The 16522-nt window shown below is 46.3% G+C and overlaps 2 protein-coding genes across 3 annotated transcripts; one reads left to right on the top strand and one right to left on the bottom strand.

The window, feature by feature from the left end:
• Window positions 1-3973: 3973 nt before the first annotated feature.
• Window positions 3974-5725, bottom strand: LOC115395476 (leucine-rich repeat neuronal protein 4). 2 transcript variants are annotated; one of them, XM_030101041.1, is made up of 3 exons: window positions 5626-5725; window positions 5430-5532; window positions 3974-4711 (listed from the first exon to the last, which is right to left on the bottom strand). In XM_030101041.1, exon 3 carries the CDS (start codon window positions 4705-4707, stop codon window positions 3976-3978), a length of 732 nt encoding a protein of 243 aa, XP_029956901.1. In that variant the 5' UTR covers window positions 4708-4711; window positions 5430-5532; window positions 5626-5725; the 3' UTR covers window positions 3974-3975. The 2 variants fall into 2 exon arrangements, with proteins under 2 accessions (XP_029956901.1, XP_029956900.1); XM_030101040.1 differs by lacking the exon at window positions 5430-5532 and having other exon boundaries at window positions 5626-5702.
• A 4693-nt stretch (window positions 5726-10418) lies between these two features.
• LOC115395986 (zinc finger protein 16) lies at window positions 10419-14435 on the top strand. Its single transcript, XM_030101712.1, has 2 exons — window positions 10419-11391; window positions 11482-14435. The coding sequence occupies exons 1-2, from the start codon at window positions 10740-10742 to the stop codon at window positions 12426-12428; spliced, it is 1599 nt and encodes a 532-aa protein (XP_029957572.1). The 5' UTR covers window positions 10419-10739; the 3' UTR covers window positions 12429-14435.
• Window positions 14436-16522: the final 2087 nt, after the last annotated feature.

Genomic DNA, 16522 nt, shown 5'->3' with positions numbered 1-16522 from the left:
CCCCCCTCGAAGCGCTCTGATGTGCCCCAGAGAAGGTCCGCCCCACACTTTGAGAACCGCTGGGTTAATTTCCGACTTTAATATCAGGAAAAGGCAATCCGGGGCCTTATGGGATGGAGGAATGTACATTTACATGATATTCGTATTTAATTATTCATGCATAAAGCTGCAGGCCGCAAAACGACACAAGAGGTGGCAGCAAATATATCAGATGCACTTTCTGCAGTTTTAACTCGTGGACTTGAGTGGCTCAGCCTTGTGTTGGAGGGGGGGGGGGGGGGGTTGTACAGCACTGGCCTCCGAGCTGAACCTGATTCATCTCCTGAGACAAGGTCACCACTGTGGCGATGCTCTTCCTGCTTTAAGGCCCGTCCTGCCCCCTCGGTGCCCACAGGCCTCACGGCTCAGGTCTGAATGCGTCCAGCAGAGGGCAGTAAACTCACTGGGGCTGGTTGTGTTTTGTTTCAAGTGAAGGACACACTACCTGTTTTCTTAATGAGTGGCTGCTCTAATGACACGCCTTCATCTGCTGAATGTGAGAACCCTCAGGAATGTTGAAAGAGACGGATGAAAAAGCCCGGATTGCTTCTGAAATGTGGCGTCTGCTCTGGGGTCAGAGTGACATTTTCATGCTGAGCGGAGAAGATTCACTGAGTCATTTTCCAAACTGCATCAGTTTCAGCGTCACGTAATGTAACACCTGCGGGTAAAAATCCCAAATTCCACTGAAACACGCACACACACACACACTCACACACCTCAAACATTTTGTAATAGACTCCACACACTCTGCATTAGTCAGATGGTTACAGTAACTCCTGCCCCGCTGCACAATGAGTTGAGTCACGTCTTTCTATATGACCTGCTCTCTGAAAGGCCCAGCGTGTCGGCTGATTGCTGATGAGGAATCAACGGCTGTGAATCAACATGACTCGTCCCCACCGAGAAGCCGGCCGCCATCGCCGCTGACCTCGTGGCAAACTTTACCCGCGGTCACAAAAACAGGCACCAACAGGAGCTCCGCTCTGCCTGAGATCTGTTATCTGCTGCTCATTTCAGCTGGACGGCTGGAAGCGAAGCAGAAAAACTGCTGGCGAGATGACGCATTTCTCTCAGCTTCACATCTGTTTGTTTCTTTTTTTCTTTTTTTCAGTAATCTCCCACTCCATTCCAGTAAACATTTAAACCTGCTAAGAGAGACACTGTCACACAGCGGGAAGTGTTCTCAAGTTGTTGAAAAGAGTTCAAGGCTCAACAGAATCTCGATCAAAAGCACGAAATATGCAGATGATAATCAACAACAGCAAATGAAAATGGTGTTGAAATCTTTACGTGGATTAGAAAATTATTCAAAAGATCAACTTTGATCTCCTGATGTTTTTGAAGAATCCTCTCTTCTAATGTTTTAACACCAAATCGCTGCAGAAAATTAAGCACCACTGATTTTGAAGCTCTGAAAGATTAAAGAGGGGAACTAGAGATGAGTCAAAATCTGGATTTTTTTTTTTGTATGTTTCACAAATACAGGAAATTGAGTAATTGATTAAGTAAGAAAACAGACTGAAAGTTGCTCTCAAATGGAGAATAAATCCTGAAATCACCCTATTTATACATTAAAGATTGAGGAACAAGATAAAAACATTAATCAAAGCTCACAAATGATGACAGTTTCCAAACATGACTATTTTAATTTTGTGAGTTTAGTTCTAAAAGTTAATTTTTGACAAAACATTTTTCTAAATGCTTTTCAATTCAAATGACAGCGGAAGGACCCGACTTGCCTCCAGATCAGCAGGTGTCTGTTCTTCTGCCAAACCGCCCTCAATGTTTCTTAATGATCATGTAGCTTTTATGACTTACATTGACTTTATATATTTCCAGCTTTTGATTTTTTTTTTTTCTTGTCATCAAAGAGCTCAGAAGCTTTTAAACTCTGTGGGGAGCTGCAGAGGTGACGCTCCTCGTTTTTTCTCTCAGCACAGGCGGGATAAAGTGCCAGAGGCTGATTTTCATTTCTTCGCTATTCAGCATTTAAACACACTCAGGGTTTCTGAAAAGTTGATTTCAAACCTCGCACATATTCAAATGTCGTCTCCGTCCTATGAGAACACGCTGTTCTGCTCTGCAGAATGTCCTTCATTTTCTGCGTTTGCACAACAGCATTTTGAGCCGTTTGGCTGCCAACACGATATTCTCCAGCCATGATTTTTGTGTTTTTCATCTGCTGTCGGCCCCCTCCACGTAAAGGTTCCCCTGCTGCTTCCAGAGCAGCCGCAATCTGCTTCATAAAAGCAACATCTTGAGGCCGTTTCGTCCGCCGAATTGAACGGTCTGTTGGGTCGCCCAATTACAGATGTTGGATTGCTTCACACAGAAATGTGCAGTGTAAAAGTCGTGCAGTTGTGAGGAGGCCGGGAGCGGCGGAACAACAACTGTGTGACAGCAGCCATGGCGAAGGAGGAATTATAACATGGCTGCGAGACACACAGATGGAGGCGCCAACATGAGATAAACCGGCAGGATTAAAATATTGGACTTTCTTCTCATTCTCATCATGGCAAAAAAAAAAAAAATATATATATAAAGAGCCCGGAGCTTCTTCACCAGCCCCATGCTGCATGGCTGGAAGTCTCAGCCGGGAAGAGGGGAGCCTCACAAAATCCATATCCGTTTCAAAAGGCCTATTGTATGACAGCTGGAAAAACAGCTCTGAACGCTGGTGCTCATCCAGAGACGGCACGCAACTTCCGAAAATAAGGCCGATGGAAACACACGCCCATCCACTCTGACACGGGAGGCACTGCTTTACTTCAAAATCAGACTTATTAGACAATCGCAGCTTCGGGTGTGAGCAGTCAAAGCAGTTTAATATTCTCAAAGAGTCCAAGGTGACAGAACATGAAACAGTACATTGTTTGCTTTTCAGTTTTAATGCCACATTCAAACCCTTTTGTGCTTTAATCAAATATATATATACACACAAGGAGCTCTCACAGAGAGCTTTAAAAAAAGCCTTTTTTCATTATTCTTTGTGTTTTTGAGTCAACAACTGCTCCCAGACGCGATTAAATAAGATAAACTGTGTATTATGAGACCATTTGTGCGTTTGAGTCAAGCATCCTCCTTTCTGCCACATTTTCTCTCCGTATAGATTCGTCACCTGCTGTTTTCTATTTTTAAATATCTCATGAAAGCACGGGAATTTTTTTTTGTCTCCCTCAAATAAGCAACAAACACTACGCCACAGTTTTAGCAGTCATGCTGTTCAGCACGATCCACATGCTGAGCTGTACCGTTGAGATCTGATGAACTGACACATTTCCAGGCTGTCCATTAAGTTCAGACTGAGATTAGCACTCAGGTTCAGTCATGTAAGTCTAATATTTGCACTCAGTCCAATAAGAAAATGGAAGATTGATTAGTAAACGACAGAAGCTGCAGCTCTTGGTAATTATGAATTAAAAAAAAAAAAAAACTGGCCCGAGGACAAACTGGATGCTGTAATCACTCTCGACCGCCGCTTACAGCACAATCATGACGTTACTCATATTTTACATGCTGCACCTTTAAACAGCATGTTTTCAGAATGAACCCACTTCTGTTGTATTTTTTACCAACATTCACTCCTGCTTGTTGTTTCTTTTTTGTGGGTAATATAAATGAAAAGCAGGCTGTAGCCTGTGAATGCAGGGATGCATCTGGTTTTTTAACTGGCAGACGTCCCTGAACACGCCACGGGGCTTTCAGATTGGACCCGGCGTCCGGCACAGGCAGTTAGGGATATTTATGCGAGACGATAAACCCCGTTTCCTCGTGCTTTCAGACAGCCTCTCGGAGCAGAAAAACCTCAGATGTTATAATGTTGTCACAGTTAATTAACTGCAATAACGCTGAGGGGTCTCAGGGGGACGGAGTCTTATCTCGCTGAGCGTCCAGTCCTGCAGTTTTTTTAATTTTTTTTTCCCCCCCGTTCGTTCACAGAGACTCGGCTGCGTTGTGCGCGGAGATGCTGGCCTCCTGTTTCCTCTGCTTCCTGTGCCTCCACAGCAGGACGGCCAGCAGCACCAGCAGCAGGAGGCCCAGCGCCCCGCCGACCAGGCCGGCCGTCAGCGGCAGGCTGCGGTCCCTGGGGTAGAACATCTTGCAGGAGGCGTCGCTCTCCCCGCCGTCGTTCACGGCGAACAGGCACACCTGCGAGATGTGGTCGACGCGGCCCAGCGAGCCGCTCCTCCGGCCCTCCTCGAACGTCCGCCTCTGCCGTCCCCCCACCGTCGCCACGTAGGAGGAGATGTGGGAATACGGCGCGCACCACCGCAGGACGACCTCCGACCCGTTCCACTGCACCGACCTGAGGTCGGGCGTGAGCGGGGCGGCGTTGTGCAACGTGAAGCCGGGACACAAGCAGCCGGTGGAGGCGGCCAGCTCCGAGCAGGGCGTCTGATTCTCCGCGCACGGACTGAAGGCGCAGTGCTGGTCGGTCCTCGCTTCTGGAGACGCCGCCTTGGGTACGATGGGGGTGACGGTCTCGTCGTCATAGTAGGCGTCCGGGGGACGAGTGGCGGCGTCGAGCGGGAAGCCGCGGGGCTTGACGGGCCTGCTGGGACGGGTCCCGGGGACTTGTGTCGCTGCTGGCAGGGGACACAGACCTCTGATGGAAACCAGGCAGACGATCACGAGGGGGAACCGAAGCTCCCAGATGGCAGCCATCGCTCTGGGGATCATAAAACACAAAATTCCGTCAGCGTCCTGTTTTTCTGAGTCTGTCTCTTCAGTTTCCAGCTAGAGGATTTAACAGTCACATTCTTTTCTGTCTTGTATGAAAGGAGTCTAAATGAAGACAAACGGAGAACATTTTGGGGGTCAGCACAGGTCGCAGGAGGTGCCCAGGGCTTTGCCTGCTATGACCTTCTCCAAATTATACCCGCAACATTTGAAGAAAACCACAATGAGACACTTCTCAGAATCAAACCTGGGAAAATCCCCACTGCTTTTATTCTGAAGACACGGCTTTGCCTGTCCATGAAATTGGGAGTGTGAGGGGGGTCAGAACACTTTTTCATAAGTTTCAAGGAAAACAAAGTTAAGATCTAGAGATAGGGCTGCAGACAGACTGTGAAAAGGCCTAATGTTAGTAAAAATGTCAAAATCTCTTAACTAACGAGCAGAAACTCTCCCAAGACTAAAATTGTTGCTTTTGAATAAACATATTCTTCAACCTGCAGTGAATTTGGCAAAGCCTCCTGCCGTTGTACGCAGATCTGCTTATAATGACCCTCGTTTGTTACTTTTCTCTAATTCAGCATTCCAGACGCTATTGCACAAGAAGTCCAAATGCCTTCACGCCCAGAGATACGGGACAGCCTTGTCAGCTGGCTCTCGTTTCAGTGAAAACCTCCCCGTACGGTTTCCCCCAGAATCCATAAACATACCTGAAATGTGCTCAGTGTGCTGAGCAGACTGGAGCCACAGAGAACCGCTCAAACAACCACTTGGGAGAGTTTTAAATGCGGTGGAAACAGCTGGAGCCTCCCGCTGAATACACATCCACACAAATGGAGTTTTGTCTTTGCTTCTGCAGCAGAAACACAGTCGAGCTGTTTAAATTTGAGAAAGATATGAACTTACACTGAGTTTGGCGGTCTTGATCACGGCGTGCCTGAGCTCCTCTCTCCGTGTCTTCCCTCCACTTGCTCCCTTTCCTGCTGTCTCCCTTTTTATATGTTCCCCTCCTGCCCAACAATCACCTCCTTCTTTCTGCCCTCCTACAATCCCCCTCTCCCGTCTCCCCGACCCCTCTGCACCGGCTCCACCTCCCTCCCTGCTGAACGGTTTAGTAATGTGACTGTGAATGAGTGATTGTGCGTGCTGGTGGAGGTATTACTCCAGCCTGCCGTTAGTTACACCGTCGCTATTTAGTGCTGATGAAGCGAGCCACATTGCATTCCTTCACAGCAGACAGATTATTCAGAGCGTGCCTCACCGCTTAATGAGCTTTTTTTTATTTCCTTTTAGGGTTGGAGGATATTGACTAAGTTTGACGAGTTGTCTACGTGAGGAGTCTCGTTCAGTGAAATCTGTCAATGACTGTCGACAGCCCCTCCTTTCTTCACAGCCACCTGACCTCTCACCTAAATAAGACCCGTGACTTAATTCAAGACTAAAGATAGAAATGTGACTTCATTTTTGATCAGGAGACAGAAGGCTACTGAAGAGGATGAGGGCCACACACAGCAGCCAGGTGTCTACCTGTCATCGGAGTTTACTTTTCATCGCGACTAGAAGTAAAGAAAATAAAAGTAAACTAGACACCTGGCTGCTGTGACATTAACATAACACAGCTGTGTGAGAGCTGATCCTTCATGTCTGCAGCCATTTCTCATTTTTACAAAAAATTCATGATGTTGGAAGAAGTTAGTGTTTGGCCCTCTTGCCCAAATCGACACTACACATAACGAAGACAAAACGTGTTCTATTCTTTCTGTAGAAGTGAGAACGGTTGGGTTAAAGTCCGCTTTGCGGGCTCATCATAACTGACACAGTATTTTGTAACATCCACAAACAGCCCAGATGTTTTTTTGTGAATTTCATTTCAAGAAATGAAAATGTATTGCTGTAGAAATGTCCAAGGAATTGACGAGGCCTGCCGAGAATTCCCTCAATTCCTGCTCATGATGTAGTCAATGGGTAAAACTGACTCCTCCATAAGGCCAGACATTAACTCTTCAGCGCAAAAATAACTTTTCCCAGAAAGAGAGAAGCTGGGCGACTGATGTGACATGTGGGAAAGCAACATGACGTGACAGCTGTGACTGGATTTCCAGCTGTTCGCTCACTTCTGCTTCGCCGTAGAGTTCAGACTTCAGGAAAAAAAAAAGGATGAGTATTGACTGGATTGTCTTGTACCTGGACAATATTCATTTGGCAAAGAATCTCCAAAAAAAAAACCCATACTGGGTCAGATTTTATTACCTCATAAACCCAACTTAAGAAACTGAGATTATCTGTAGAAAGCAAAAAAATATGAATTGTTTTTATCGTCTGATAGGTCAACTGTGTTCAACAGCTAATTGAGCGTCTGAGATGTGAATATTGTAGATTTCTGTTATTTTTATTTTCTAAATTGTCTCAAGACTTTTAGGATAAGGTTTGAACATATAATTAATCAGGAACTCTGTTGACATATAAAGTAGACTGAGTAAATTCCCTGAAATTATTTAGGAATTTTGGAGAATTTTCAAATTGGCAAAATAAGCCTCCATGACAAACCATAAATCTACAAATTTTATAAAGATTTCCTGATATTCCTATTTAAAAACATCTAACCATGATCTTTACAGACAACAGCACACATTTTGTAATGTGAAAAACATTAAATCATGTAGCGTTTTAGAAAAAAAGAGTCCATTATGTGTGAGAAAAGCCTGTGAGGATCTGTGGTGGGACTTCATAATGTGGCTCAGTCTCTCTGATGGAACGGCTCCCATGGTCCAACACCCTGAAAATTATTTCATAAAATGTTATCGGCTGTGTGGAAATCTTGCGTGGGGAGCTTGAACAAACAGAACGAGAATTGCAATTTGCGCAGGTCATCCTGAATGTGGTGAAAGCAGTGAGAAGCAGACCGACTGCGAGGAACGCTGCTCAGGACTCCGTTCACAACTTCTCAATATATTACTGACCCATTACTCTGCATGCATTCATATTAATTCAGTTTAAGAGTCCTTCTCTGTCTGGATGGCTGAAATGTTTACTGCTAACATAAACGTTGATTCTGGCATGTTTAGTCCGAAAGCTGCTATAGAGTATTGATTATGTTTACATAAGGTTTCTTTCTTTTTTTGGTCTCTCTTTTCTGTGCAGCGTGTCTGTCTGTGGGTGAGCGAGTGTGTTTAGGATCTGAGTGTATACAGGAGGGAGTGTGGGTTGGGAAGTGTGAAGGACACGCATATACGTCCAGGACACTTGAGGGAGCAGTTTGTGTGTTGTGTAACACGGGTAGTGTCCACGTGTTATGACTGGAAGTAATGCAGCTTAAATATACTTCCAGATAGTGAATTCGGAGGTCTTTACTCACAGTGAGGAACAGAAAGATATCAGAATCTCTCAAGCTTGTAAGATTTTTCGAAAGAATGCGTCGCCATGGAGATCCAAGTAGGTATTTCTCTGAAAGTGACACCGATCCAAGCAGATGGTAGCTGTTAGATGTGCCGTTATGTAACCCAACAACATCCTACCCATCCCTGCCCTGGACCCTGTCAGTTTTTCCTCAAACCACTGTGGTTGTGTGGAGCAGGGCAACTTCCCTGATTAGAAATGATTCCCATCAGGACTAAATTGCTTTTTGTTTAGGGAATGGAAACAGCCCAGAGAAATCAAGGTCCTGTTTTGGGTGCAGCAGGGTGGCTCTTTTTTGATGACAAATTACATATTTGTGTTGTGCTGTAAGCCACAATCAAGCCAAGCTATTGACAACTTCAAGTCATATGAATCATGGTTTTATTGGGGGGAAAAAACCCAAAAAGACAATAAAATGACATACCGGTTTGGCCCAGTGTCTCTCCGAAGGAGAGGAATCTTTTAACTGGGAAATTAAAAACAACTGGTAAACACAAGCAGGCTTGAGTAACTGAAACACGCATTTTCAATTATAACATGATAAATTCCTCTGACTGTGTACCCAATGAGCAACACGACTTTATAGCCACCTACTATTCACAACCAATGACAAATATTTGATTCTCAATAAATTCAACGTCGGAAATTTTCTTCAGTTTGTGGCATTTCCACAAACTCAGACGCAGCTTCATCACAGGACTGATGTGTGTTTCAGTCACACTGGGTGTAACTATGACTGGGTGTGGGTAATTAGATTTCCTCATGCTCTGAGCTGACAGTCGGAGGTCATCTGTGAAATATCACAGTTCGTGACACCATAGGCCGTTTTCCCCAAAGATCACAGCTTCCTGCTTTTTTTAAATGCAGGCTGGACAGTCGAGGAGGGTTGTTGTGTTTTCTGTCTGTTTAGACAAAAGGTCTCTGACCTGCCTGTAACAGTTATCTGCAGCCCTGGAAGTAGGAGCTTTAGATAGATTTACTCCTCAAATGGCTGCTGCCACTGGAAGCTGAATTCACCCTGAAGCTTGTCTTCCAGGCTCAAACGCTCAGCCTGCTGGAAAACACGATGTGAGATGGATCTGCAGCAAGTTGCTGGTAAATACAGCTAAATTTACCAACCAACAAACATGCAATCCATGTGAGCTGATCTATAGAATCAGACTGGTATCAAAAACAATAAACGGACTCAGAAGGATTCACAAAAATGAAACTGTAGATCTGAATCATGTGATAGAAATCAGCTGTGGATAATGTGTTTGACTAAATGGTTAAAGGACATTTGTTTTTTCTCTTTCCTAATGATGAAATATTGTTGAACAAAAAATGTGAAATTGGATTTCATATGTAGTCACTACAACATTATTGTAGATGAAAACAAGAAATTTGGGTTTGAATTACAGGAAATTCTGTTTGATAAACATTCTCTTTGTAGGATAAAAATGGAAAAAATGGGATGGAAGCATATTTTATTTTATGTATTATTGTATATTATTATTATTATTATTATTATGTGTATATATTGTATTATTATCTAGGTAACTTTACAATATTATTCAGAGGTAATTTATCGATGGCATGATGTATTCAGTGATAAACTCTTATTTTTGATTCATTTTTTTGAACCGACAAATCTGCTTTCAAAGAAAGAACAAGGAGAAAGTATTCCATCAGTGCTATCAGAACATTTATGTATTTTTCTAGGATATTCTTATCCTTTTGAAAATAGAGGTTAAATATTTCAAAATGTACCTGTTTAAGCAAATGGATTGATTTGAGATATATATTTTAAAATGTGGGAGAGGGCAGGTTACCAGACAAACAAATGCACCAGAGGCAATTTAGGGTTATCAATTAACCCCACATGCATACTTTTAAACAGTACGAGCAACAAAATAATTAAAAAAAAATATATCAGGAGGAATCCCATACACACTCAGGGAGAACGTGCAAATTAGGAAAGGTCAGGTCAATACCCTTGACTTTGTCACTGTTTAGTGAGAGTGCTGACCACTGCTCCACTGCTCCACAGGGCCTACGATGTAAATACACAATTATTTCAGACCATTCTAATAACAGAAACGTAATTTCAATTGAAATGCACAATTTAGAAAAAAAAAAAATCAAAACTCGGGAAACTCGGGTTGAAGTTGTGAGGATTTTTCATGTCGTGTCTGCTTTAGCAGGAAGGTTAAAAACATTTTGCCTTTCAGTCCAAACTGAGGGCAAAGGGCCAGCTGCACGTGACGCTCTGACTGCGTCATCAGAGCGCGACGGGCCTTACTGTACCGTGCAGCTCTGCAGACTTTACACTGGAAATGGGTGAGTCTCTGCGGAGCGTCGCTCAGTTGAAATGCATTTTAAACAGCCTGCGGGTCTGACTCACGCAGCTACACGCCGTCCGCGTGTTCCGTCCCGCAGAAGTCGCGGTGTTTGCGTGAGCTGCGCGTTTAAGCGTTAAGAAGAGCCGGAGCGGAAGAGCCAGGCCCGGCGGGCAGCCGCGTCCCCCTTTCCGCTGAGCGGAGACGCGCTTTGAGCACCACAACCCGAACAGCTGAAAGAAGTTTCTCCGCCAGGAGTCCTCCAGCGGCACGGCGGTCCGGGGGACGGTCAACTGCATCCGGAGGATGACTTCCAGGAGGACGGGCTATGGCGGCAGCATGGACTCCTCTCCGGCCAACACCGGGAACCGTAAACAAAGCATCATCAACCTCTCCGACAGGACCGGAGCCTCGCAGGGCGGCATGACCGTCACGTCGCTCAAGTCCCGGCTGGCCCCCACCATCCAGACCGCCATGTCGGCCGCCGTGGACACCCTGCTGGGGGAGGTGGTGCTGGTGCTGAATGAGACCCAGCAGGAGCTGCTGCACAAGGAGCAGGAGAACGAGAGGCTCAAGGTCCGGCTGGAGGTGTCCGAGCGGGAGCTGAAGACCCTGCAGGAGTGTCTGTGCAGCGCCCAGAAGCTCATCGACCAGCTGCAGATCTCCTACAGCGGCCCGCAGGCGGTCAGCCAGTCCGTGTTCGCCCCCTCGCTCTCCTCCATGTCTTCAATGTCCTCCGGCTTGGACCGGGACCACCAGAACCCCAGGAACGTGAACGGGGCCGGCGTGGACCTGGGACTCGGCGGGTCAGTGGATGAGTCTCTTCACGGGTTCGAACCAAGAGATGATTACAAGATGTGCCAGCTGTCGATCCAGCCTGATGGCTCAGTGACCAACCACGCTCTGGACTCCTTCACATCCGGCACATCTCACATGTGCTCCGAGTCCAGCAGAGCAGGTGAAACTCACAATACTGCTCCAAAAAACCCCATCTAAATCCTGATGTGATATTACATTCATGCCATTCTGTGTTTGCTTCTTTCTCCAGATGAGCGGCAGACTCAGGCCGGAGCGTCCAGATTTGAAATTAAAGAGGAGCAGGGTCTGGTTTCAACCTCCGCTCAGTCCAGCAGGAAGGAGTCCGGCAGGGACGGGGATCAGTCCTCGCACAACGTCGGAGACCTGAGCTACAGTCAGGTTGGAGGAGAAGGAGGCTCCCAGCGTGCCTTTACTCACCCCCTCCGCCACCAAAGATCCGTGCGTGACTGCGGCGGCGGCGCCCTGCAGCAGGGCGGACTTGACGGACAGAAGCCGCTGGTGAGGACTTCGGGAGCGGTGCGAGGGGACAGCGTCTCCCCGGGCAGAGCGGAGGACGCGGCGGGGCCGTCTGTCCCCGACACGGCGGCGGAGCCCCCCGGGGACCGGCCTCACCACTGCCTGGAGTGCGGGAAGACCTTCCGCCTCATCTCCAGCCTGAAGAAGCACATCCGCATCCACACGGGGGAGAAGCCCTACCCGTGCGGCGTCTGCGGCCGCCGCTTCCGCGAGTCCGGCGCGCTCAAGACGCACCTGCGCATCCACACGGGCGAGAAGCCGTACTCCTGCTCCGAGTGCGGGAACTGCTTCCGCCACCTGGACGGCCTGCGCAAGCACCGGCGCACGCACACGGGCGAGAAGCCCTACGTGTGCGCCATCTGCGGGAAGCGGCTGAGCCGCCTGCAGCACCTCAAGCACCACCAGCTCATCCACACCGGCGAGCGGCCCTGCTGCTGCCCCTTCTGCAACCGCACCTTCAAGGAGCCCGCCGCGCTGCGGAAGCACGTCCGCACGCACCGGGAGGAGGGCGGCCACATGGGCATCGGCCCCGCCGAGGACGCCGACCCCGACGCCATGGACGACATCAACAACCTCCACCCGGCGGCGCCGTCCCCTCAGATGAGGTTTGAGGAGTGGGGGCAGGAGGAGGAGGACAGCTCGGTGGTGGACTGTGTGTAGGAGGAGGAGGAGGAAGAGGAGGCTCCTCCTTTTTCTTTTTATACAGTCAAACAGACTCCAGGTGGAAGCTGCGGTTTGTCACTGTGACGGTGGATCAGGTCAAGTTTGTTCCGTGATGTGAGAAGAAAGAACACATAAAATCGCTGCATTGGAAGTTTGGTTTTTAACTGACATTTTAATGCTTTTTTTTAATTTTTTTTACGTAACTTAAAACAGAAATCACTGTACATTCTTCATAACCGTGCTTCTCCAGGATCAGACCATCGAGCAGCAGCAGTGTTATTCTGCATTTTGGCACAAGAGGTTTCTAATTTTCTAATTCTGAAATGCAAAAAACTGACTGAAGCAAACCTGAGCTTAAACGTGTAGTGAACACTCTGCTGCTGTGTTTTGGTCTCCATCTGGGTTTTAGCCTCAGACTGTTTGATGTGTGGTGAACTAAGAGATGGGTGTGGTGCTGGCTCAAGCTGCTCTAATAGAAATATTGACAGGGGCTTCGGCTGTTTTTATCTTCGTAAAGAAATAATGTTCACATTCATAACACTGCTCTAAACTCTGAACTATTGGACTGTTCTCAAGGTTCAAACAAGCACATGGGGAACATGCAAGCTTAATGCTTCGTCCTGGATTAGATCCTGGTGCGTAATGTTTCTGTCTCTCAGTTCGACTCAGTATTGATCTCTACCGTGCTTCCTGCATGCCACAGTCTACCTCTCTGTGTTTGTGCGACACTTTAATCCCCGTTTTCATGCCAATTGACTGAATGGATTTGTTGCACTGTCCAGTTTATCTTGAAGTGATTGGGCAGCGCTGAGCGGTAGAGACGTCCGCACAGACATCGTCTAATCAGTGAGTCAGCGTGTCATTGAATGATGGGACAGTCTGAAATATCCAGAGAAAAGATGCACACATTCTTGGAGAACATGCAAACTCCCGAAATAGTTCCAATGGCTGAGAGGTACAAGGCATACTACGATTTTGTGGTAGGTTTAAGTTCATCACATTTCTTGTTGAACGATTTAATCATTGCAAATTCTTGTCAATTTGCATTTAAAAATGATTTAATTTATGCAGGTATTTGGTATTGTATATAATCTATCAAAAAAAAGAAGAGTTGTGGTTTGGTTAAAATCACATTCCAGGATTTTCAAAAAGCACATTTCGCTGTGTCTCCATGAAGCCTGAGCCAGTCGGCCGTGCCCCGCAGGTCCCGCTCTGAGCCTCCATCCCTCACGCATCTCAAATGTTCCGTGTGCACGTTTGATCTTCTCCATCAAAACATGGAGGACGTGAACCCACCCCGAGCGTTAACGCCACTCCGCTCCAGCCATCTGAATCGAGTCGCATTCCTCTTTATTTTCCACGATGCTCCTGCAGCTGTAGGAAGCCTCTTGTTTACTGGATCTGGAGCGTTGTTACCAGTCTGCTACTGGCAGACAGACTCTGGTGCTCGCATGTACATATATGTACCCTCATGCCGTTTCTGTACATGAGAATGTAGTTTTAGCTTTTATTGTTGTTTTAATAAGGGTCAAAATTTTTAGAAAAGCTACTGTCTTTTTTTCTTTTTGGATAAAAAAAATAAGCATTGTTTAAAAACATCAGTGTGTTTATATGTATATTTGATGTGTATATATGAACTCAGCCTGTTTCCTCCTGATGCTCTGCTGCAGTTGCAGACGATTCCTCTTCTCAGCCTTACAAACTGAACCGTCTGGTGTCATTTAACACGTATAACGATCTCCATGTTAATTGTTCTCTGTAAGTCATTTTTCCACAGTGTATTTACCTTTGTACGACTCACCACCGCAAGGTATTCATATTTATTGTGTGTCTGACACACGGGGGTCTTTGCATGTAGGTTCCAACTGAAGCAGCATTTTTTGAGGAGAAATTAAATGTAAAAACATTTACTTTTTTTATGCTTCTGTGTTTAAAATGTACTCACATGGCAGTCATCCTGTTACCCTCACCTGTAAATGTTACTATAATAAAGGGCCTCGTTTATACCTCTTTTGTTGTGGCGGTTTATTCAATCAGATCAGGGGTTGAATGTTAGACTCATGCAGTTGTCATCCATTTATTTATTTTTTTTTATTGTTTTTTTTTTCTTTAAAGGGGAAAAGCATTCACCTCACCCCCAGATGTGCCCCCACTGAAGCTCTCTGCTGCCCCCCAGAGGACAAACACTGATCTGGAAAACTGCAATGAGGTTTGTTTGTTTGATGCCGTTTGGTTTAGAGGTCACTCTGGATGCTGGAAGCTAAATTTAAAGTGGAATCATTGAGGCAAGAGGAAAAAAAAAAATCAAATGTTTGCCCCAGAGGAGAGTTTCCACGCTGAAACGTTGCCAAACTGACTGTGTAGGTGCCGAGGTCACGCCCAAAGACAAATCCCAAATAACACCTTACTCCACTCTCAATGCTGAGTAATGATGGCTGTGCGCGTTCACACTAACTGCTGTTTAACCCGGAGCTTGGCTTCATTACAGACATTTACTGTAACTTAAAAACACGTGAAGTTTCATCCGTAATGCCGACGATGTCTGCGTCAGACGTCACTGTTGCTGATGGAAGAAAATAGATCGTATTTAGATGTTGAATTGCTCAGAATGACCCTGATTACTGTATATCATGTTCTTAACAGAAGTCTGCAGAACAATTGAAGCCCATGTAATTTTATTTATTTATTTTTTTAAGTATGAAAAGGTTACGGCGTGAAACCCAGCAGTTCCTCTTGAGCAAGTGCAGATCTGGCTGTGTCTCTCTAATCTGTGAGATTTTCTTCCCCCTCTTCGCTTCACACTGCTCAGATCACTTTGCACGTTGTCCATCTGAACCCGCCATACGGTCGTAAAACTGTTGTCATTCCCCCTGGAAGCTGGCTCTGAGCCTGTCCGCCGGAAAGTCTAAAAACTGGGGAAAACATTTCTATACTGCTGCGCTGCAGTAGCAGAGTTTCCATGAGTCGCGCTGCAGTAGAAATATGGAGTTACAGAACATGTTGATAACTGTTTGGAAGATGTATTTACTGGATTTACGGCGGCGGGCCTCAGTGGGTCGATTAGTATAAACCCGTCTCGAGTGTTCCTACAATATATTGAGGACTTTTCCTGTTGACACTTTTAGTACAGTTTTCTTTAGTGGACAAGTTTTTGTCTTCTTTTTTTTTATTACTCATGCTTTACTTATACACTCTTGTGTTGCAACTTTTTTCCCAATTAGGATTTAAACAGGATCTTCAGACACGCTGGGCTGCCGTTATCTTTAGCTTCTTGTTTATTTGTCTCGGTATTGGAGTCATTATTGTCTGCGGCAGCCGGAGACACAAAGGTTTCAGCTTTCAGAAAGGAAGCAATTACACTGTACCAACAATAACACACCGAGGTCACTCTTGTGTGACCTGTGTGTGTGTGTGTGTGTGTGTGTGTGTTGGCCTCCGTGATTCTTGTGACGGCGACCAGCAGAGCTTCGCAGAAATGTGAGAGCGGCCTGTGAACTCTCTGCAGGCCCATGCGGTCATTTCCTCAGCGCCTGAAAGTAAACACTCTCACTTTTTGAAAAGGAAGTGACTCAAACATTTCTCGCTCTTATTTTTTTTTTTTACTCCCCCTCCCCTTCTCCTTTTGTCTTTTCTCTCACTCTCACCCTGAGCACAAACGCCGATCGCCCCCCTCGCCGGGGGTGACTTCATATCTGTGATGGCGGTGTGTGGATAAGCAGCGTGCTGACTCTGCTGGGCCACAGCTGAGCATATCTGCGGAGTGACGCCAGGCGTTAGAGCGGCTCTGCTTCAGCCCTCCGGACCGCGCGGCATCTCATTTACTGGCTCACTTTGATCTCCCTCATTTGGAGCGGATGGCGGCGGGTTAAGTTGTGTCGCTTGGCGGCGGACGCCGTGGCAGAGGCGCGAGTTTGCTGGAGCTGGTGGAGGGACATGAGGTGCAACAGGTGCAGCTCACTAAACTTAGAATATTTAAAATATATTAAAAAAAAAGGGGAAGTCATTAAGAAGATTTCTGAACCCCCACTGTAATCTAATCGGCCACCATATCTGTCCTCCTGTTGTAATTATATCGAAGAGATTGTCAGTAA

The sequence above is a fragment of the Salarias fasciatus genome, chromosome 10 (genome assembly GCF_902148845.1).
Source record: "Salarias fasciatus chromosome 10, fSalaFa1.1, whole genome shotgun sequence".
Classification (NCBI taxonomy): Eukaryota; Metazoa; Chordata; class Actinopteri; order Blenniiformes; family Blenniidae; genus Salarias; species Salarias fasciatus.
The sequence above is the reverse complement of the archived record's forward strand: the minus strand, read 5'-3'. Positions and strand labels throughout refer to the sequence as shown.

Excerpts from the sequence above, each read along its gene's own strand:
- LOC115395476 (XM_030101041.1), bottom strand. The coding sequence starts at position 4,707 with ATGGCTGCCATCTGGGAGCTTCGGTTCCCCCTCGTGATCGTCTGCCTG.
- LOC115395986 (XM_030101712.1), top strand. The coding sequence starts at position 10,740 with ATGACTTCCAGGAGGACGGGCTATGGCGGCAGCATGGACTCCTCTCCG. Across the intron at positions 11,392-11,481 it reads CTCCGAGTCCAGCAGAGCAG|ATGAGCGGCAGACTCAGGCC; the intron begins GTGAAACTCACA and ends TTCTTTCTCCAG.